The sequence below is a fragment of the Rhopilema esculentum genome, chromosome 16 (genome assembly GCF_057945365.1).
Source record: "Rhopilema esculentum isolate cy_ngs chromosome 16, ASM5794536v1, whole genome shotgun sequence".
Taxonomy (NCBI): Eukaryota; Metazoa; Cnidaria; class Scyphozoa; order Rhizostomeae; family Rhizostomatidae; genus Rhopilema; species Rhopilema esculentum.
Window position 1 is genome coordinate 7,702,746 of NC_142830.1, and position 4,357 is coordinate 7,707,102.

The 4,357-nt window shown below is 41.7% G+C and overlaps 1 protein-coding gene across 1 annotated transcript; it reads right to left on the reverse strand.

Annotated features, from left to right (window-relative positions):
- Positions 1 to 255: 255 nt before the first annotated feature.
- On the reverse strand, positions 256 to 2,582 carry LOC148958257 (uncharacterized). The gene is made up of 2 exons (XM_089112938.1): positions 2,455 to 2,582; positions 256 to 793 (listed from the first exon to the last, which is right to left on the reverse strand). The coding sequence occupies exons 1-2, from the start codon at positions 2,580 to 2,582 to the stop codon at positions 256 to 258; spliced, it is 666 nt and encodes a 221-aa protein (XP_088969064.1).
- Positions 2,583 to 4,357: the final 1,775 nt, after the last annotated feature.

Sequence of the window (4,357 nt, forward strand, 5' to 3'; positions counted from 1 at the left end):
ACAACGAAGAACACCTCAACTCGGACTTCAATACTCCAATTTGTAGTCTCACGCCTACAACATAACATAACGAGATGGGTGCATGCACAACATATCGTAAATACGAGGCTAATAACGTCACACCTTTCCTCCACAGAACAGTGACATAATAAAATTGATTGTCTTTAACGTTTGCTAATCAGAAGTTGTCTCCAGCGAGGTAGTCAGGCAGAATTACCTTTCGGTCGACCCCTGTCGTTACTGGCTGGTAAAATTTCAATTGCCTTGATTGCATCTCTTTCCTCTTTCGAAGTTTTTCTTGGATTCCAGTGACAGCCTTTGGTTTAAGGAGCTTCTTCGACACGGGAAGCAGAGTTTTAGCTCGTCTACTAAAGATACGCTGGGAAGAAGAGCTTTCATCACCTCAGACGGCGTGTTTCCCCATTCTAGCAGCACGAGATAGAAGTCATTGCCCGATTCAGTCGCTTTTTTCATTAGCATCTTTGCAGTTTTGACGGCATTTTTTGCTTTGCCATTACTTTGGGCGTACTCTGACGAGCTTAGCCCCGTGGTAAATTCATATTCTTTGGCAAAATCCTGAAATTCTTTAGAGGAGAAAGGTACGTTGTCACTCATGAGCTTATCTGTTATGCCATGAGTAGAGAAGTGTCTCTTGAGCTTCTTCTTAATTTCCTCAGCAGTTTTGTAAAATAGACGATCTATCTCAAAGTAGTTGGAGTAGCAATCCACAGTACAGAGGAAGTCTTTGTTGTTGACTGTGAAAATGTCACCAGCAATTATTTGCCAGGGGCGGCTTGGGATTGTTTTGGGATGTGTTACAGATTTCACATTTCGAGATGAAGTCGATAAGATCCTTGTTCATGCCAGGCCAATAGACTGCTTCTCTGGCTCTTCTGAGGCAGCTCTATATTCTTGTGTGTGTCACATGTAGTTTTTGCCGGATCTTTTGGCGCTGGAACAACTGCTCTCTGACCCTTGAATAATACGTCCTACTGTGTTGCTAGCTCGTCTCTAATTGAGAAGTATGGGTGTATACATCGAGGAAGGGTCTCTTTTCTTTCTGGCCACCCATTCAAAATTATTTCCTTCAGTGATTGCAAAGTGCTGTCACATTTGGTTTCTCGCTGTATTCCTTCAGCTGTGGCTCAGAGATGGGGAGATGATTTGATCTGTGGATAGTTTTGACTTTTTCTTCAGTTTGGGACTTTTGTCTCTCACTTGTCGGCAAGTATGCACGAGAGAGTGTTTCTGCAAAACAATTTCTTTGCCAGATTTATAGCAGATTTTAACATTGCATGATTGCAATCTTAGTAGCAACCTTTGCAGTCCCCTTGGATCAGAGGCAGGTGGTTTGCTGACAATTGAGAAAAGTGGTTTGTGATCCGTCTGAAGTGTAATCTTTCTGCCATAGACATAGGTATGGTGATGTTCCACTCCAAATACTTGTGCAAGCAGCTCCTTCTCTATTTGGCTGTAGTTTTGCTCTGCAGGGGTGAGGGCTCTGCTTGCTTATGACACGGGACGTCCCTCTTGCATGAGCACGAAACGAAGTCCATTTGATGGTGCATCAGCATGGGCTTCTGTAGCTGCCTTATGGTCAAAATACTTTAGAACTGGTGCCTCGCAAATTGCTTTTGGTATGTCAGCAAAAGACTTGTTATTATCTTTTTCCCATACCCATGGGTCAAATTTCTCAGAGGTTCGCATACTTCAACTTGGTAAGGTATTTTACCATGCCAATAAATGTCCAGAAACTGTGTAATCCTTAAGATACCCCCTTGACTTTTATAACCAGTATCTTAATCCTGATTGACATTTTTATAATAGATCAATATATGCTTGTATGTATGTTTGTTTAATGTTTTCGAAGGGGAATTGTGAGCCTAAAGAACCTACAGTATCACGGATTTATCATCTTACGGAAGAAATTTACTTATTATTGTGTATATAGTCAGTATCGTGTATATAGTTATAGTTGTTTTGGAAAATCGGAGCCTTGAACCTATACAATCGAATTTGTTACTTTTCGAGCTACTCTCTGGAACTTGGTGTGGGGCCTACCAGCGTTCCCCACCCCAAGAAGTTATCTTGTGAGAATATACAGCAATGAACCTTTGTACACCAGCGATACTTTTCGGCTTGCTCATCTTTGTGATGGCTTCAGCTTTTGCGGGGTCTATCTTAAGACCATTCTGTACCAATAAAGGAAACTTCATCGCACTTTTACTTGAATTTTTCTTTTTTCAGCTTGATGTTTTTTGTTGGCCTCGTTTCAAAAGTGACTGCATGTTTGTGTCATGATTTTGACAGCTTCTTTGTATGTTTCTCCTCTTCCGCTATCGAGACCGTCGTCAGCGACTGCATACACCCCAGATAGGCCTTCAATGCACTGATCAAATTTGTGTTGGAAATGTTTCCGAAGCCGGTTCAATTCCAAATGGAATCCTGGGGTACCTCCAAAGCCCACATGGTGTCTGGAACGTTGTAAGCATGCTTGATTCTTCGTCGAGTTCTATTTGAAGGTACCCTTCCTTCAGGTCGATATTGCTAAATACCTTGACACCTTCTAGCTCTGGTAGCATAATGAGCGGTAACGGATAATGACTTCTTTTCAATACTTTGTTGGGGGTGTTGTGGATCAATGCACACCCTCGGTTTCCCGTTTGGCTTTTCTGCAGTTACTAGATTTTCCCGCCTTTCCAATTCAGAGTTTTGCTTGAAGAGCGATGGGTACTCTGCGAGGCGGCATGACAACAGGGGTTTGTGACTCATCAACATCTAAGTGTAACTTGCCTGGCATGTGATCCAGGCCTTCAAAGACATCTCCAAAACTGTTCTCTATATCTGCATTACTGAGTGGAGCCCCTGCGGTGGCCGATAAAACTGTTTCCATGACAACCGTTGGTTGTTCCTGTTGACGTGTGCTGCTTGAAGCAATACTGTTAGAGCTAACATCATCTACTTTTGCGTTGAAAGTATTAGCATAATTAACAGTCAACAGTCCCATATTTTGTGCTGGATTAGCTCCTAATAATGGTACATAGTGTCCTTTTACAATAACAAATCTGACAGTGTACTCAGTCTGCTTCTTTGGATTCGCTACCTTAAGTTTACAAATATCATTTATCAATAAGAAGGCTTGACTGTACAGGCGCAAAGAGTGATCAGATTTTTCAACTGTTGTGCCTGGAGGAACGAAGTGTTCTGGAAAAACATTACAGGTTGCACCTGAGTCAAGTTGAAAACAAATTTGCCTGCCTTTTATAGTCAAGGAGGCAACAATTTTGTTCTTAGGAGGGGACTGGGATACAGCATTGATTTCAAAATTATCTTTGGGTGAAATTTCAACAATGAGAATTTCATCATCACTAGAAGTGTTTTCCTCCTTCACTGCGTGAATCTTGGCTTTAGAAAATGTATCTCTCATACCTGGTGATTTCTTCAAACTGCACTTCTCAAAAAAATGATTTCTCTTACCAAAACTAGAATTTTGCCGAAGGCTGGGCAACACTCTTTGTTTTTTTTATGGTTACGTCCGAAAAATTTGCAATCTGAAATAATACCTCTTGTGTCTCCAGTGGTCTTTCTTGGGTTGCTTTGCTTTTCAACATAATTTGCCATGAGGTCATGATTATCAGCTTGGCCAGCCATTAATTTTGCTTGAGCAGTAGTTGTTTTTGTGGCCCTGCATAAGTCAATGCATCTAGATAATGATAGTTTTGGTTCCTGCAGTAGCTTACGTCGCACAGCATTATTATGAATTCCACAAACAATTCGGTCAACTCATCATTGAATGGTCCAAATGCACATGTGGCTGCGAGGGTACGCCAAGAAGCGGCAGAAGTTCCAATCGACTCTGTAGGTTCCTGAGTACGATTATTGAATTTATAGCGTTCGTAAATTACATCTGTTTTTTCCAATACAGTAAGTTTTCCATAATACAACGTTTTCTCAATGTTTTGACGTTCACCCTCCTCCTGGTACGGAAGTGAGTTGTGTTTTGGAAGAGCTTCCGGTCCTATGCCAGTGATGAAAGCAGCCACTCGAAAATTGTCAGTTTGAGACGTCGAATTCGTAACAGTTTGGTTCGCATCATAAATTTGATTCCATTGCTTCCAGTTCTCTGCTAAATTCCCTTCTAAGCTAATTCGTGGGGATAATGGCACGTTGGATATGAACGCCGATGTTCCGCTGTTTCCTTCAGAGAAGGCACTAGGCCCAGACACGATTGGATCCGAATCTGTCTTCACGAAACAAGAACCAGCAAAGCAATCATTTACCTCCTAAAACATCAAAGATGGGTGTTTCACCTGACACCATGTAAAAGTATCCGGTAAAGAACAACAAAGAACACCCC

Excerpts from the sequence above, each read along its gene's own strand:
- LOC148958257 (XM_089112938.1), bottom strand. The coding sequence starts at position 2,582 with ATGCTACCAGAGCTAGAAGGTGTCAAGGTATTTAGCAATATCGACCTG. Across the intron at positions 794-2,454 it reads ACACCATGTGGGCTTTGGAG|CCGCCCCTGGCAAATAATTG; the intron begins GTACCCCAGGAT and ends AACAATCCCAAG.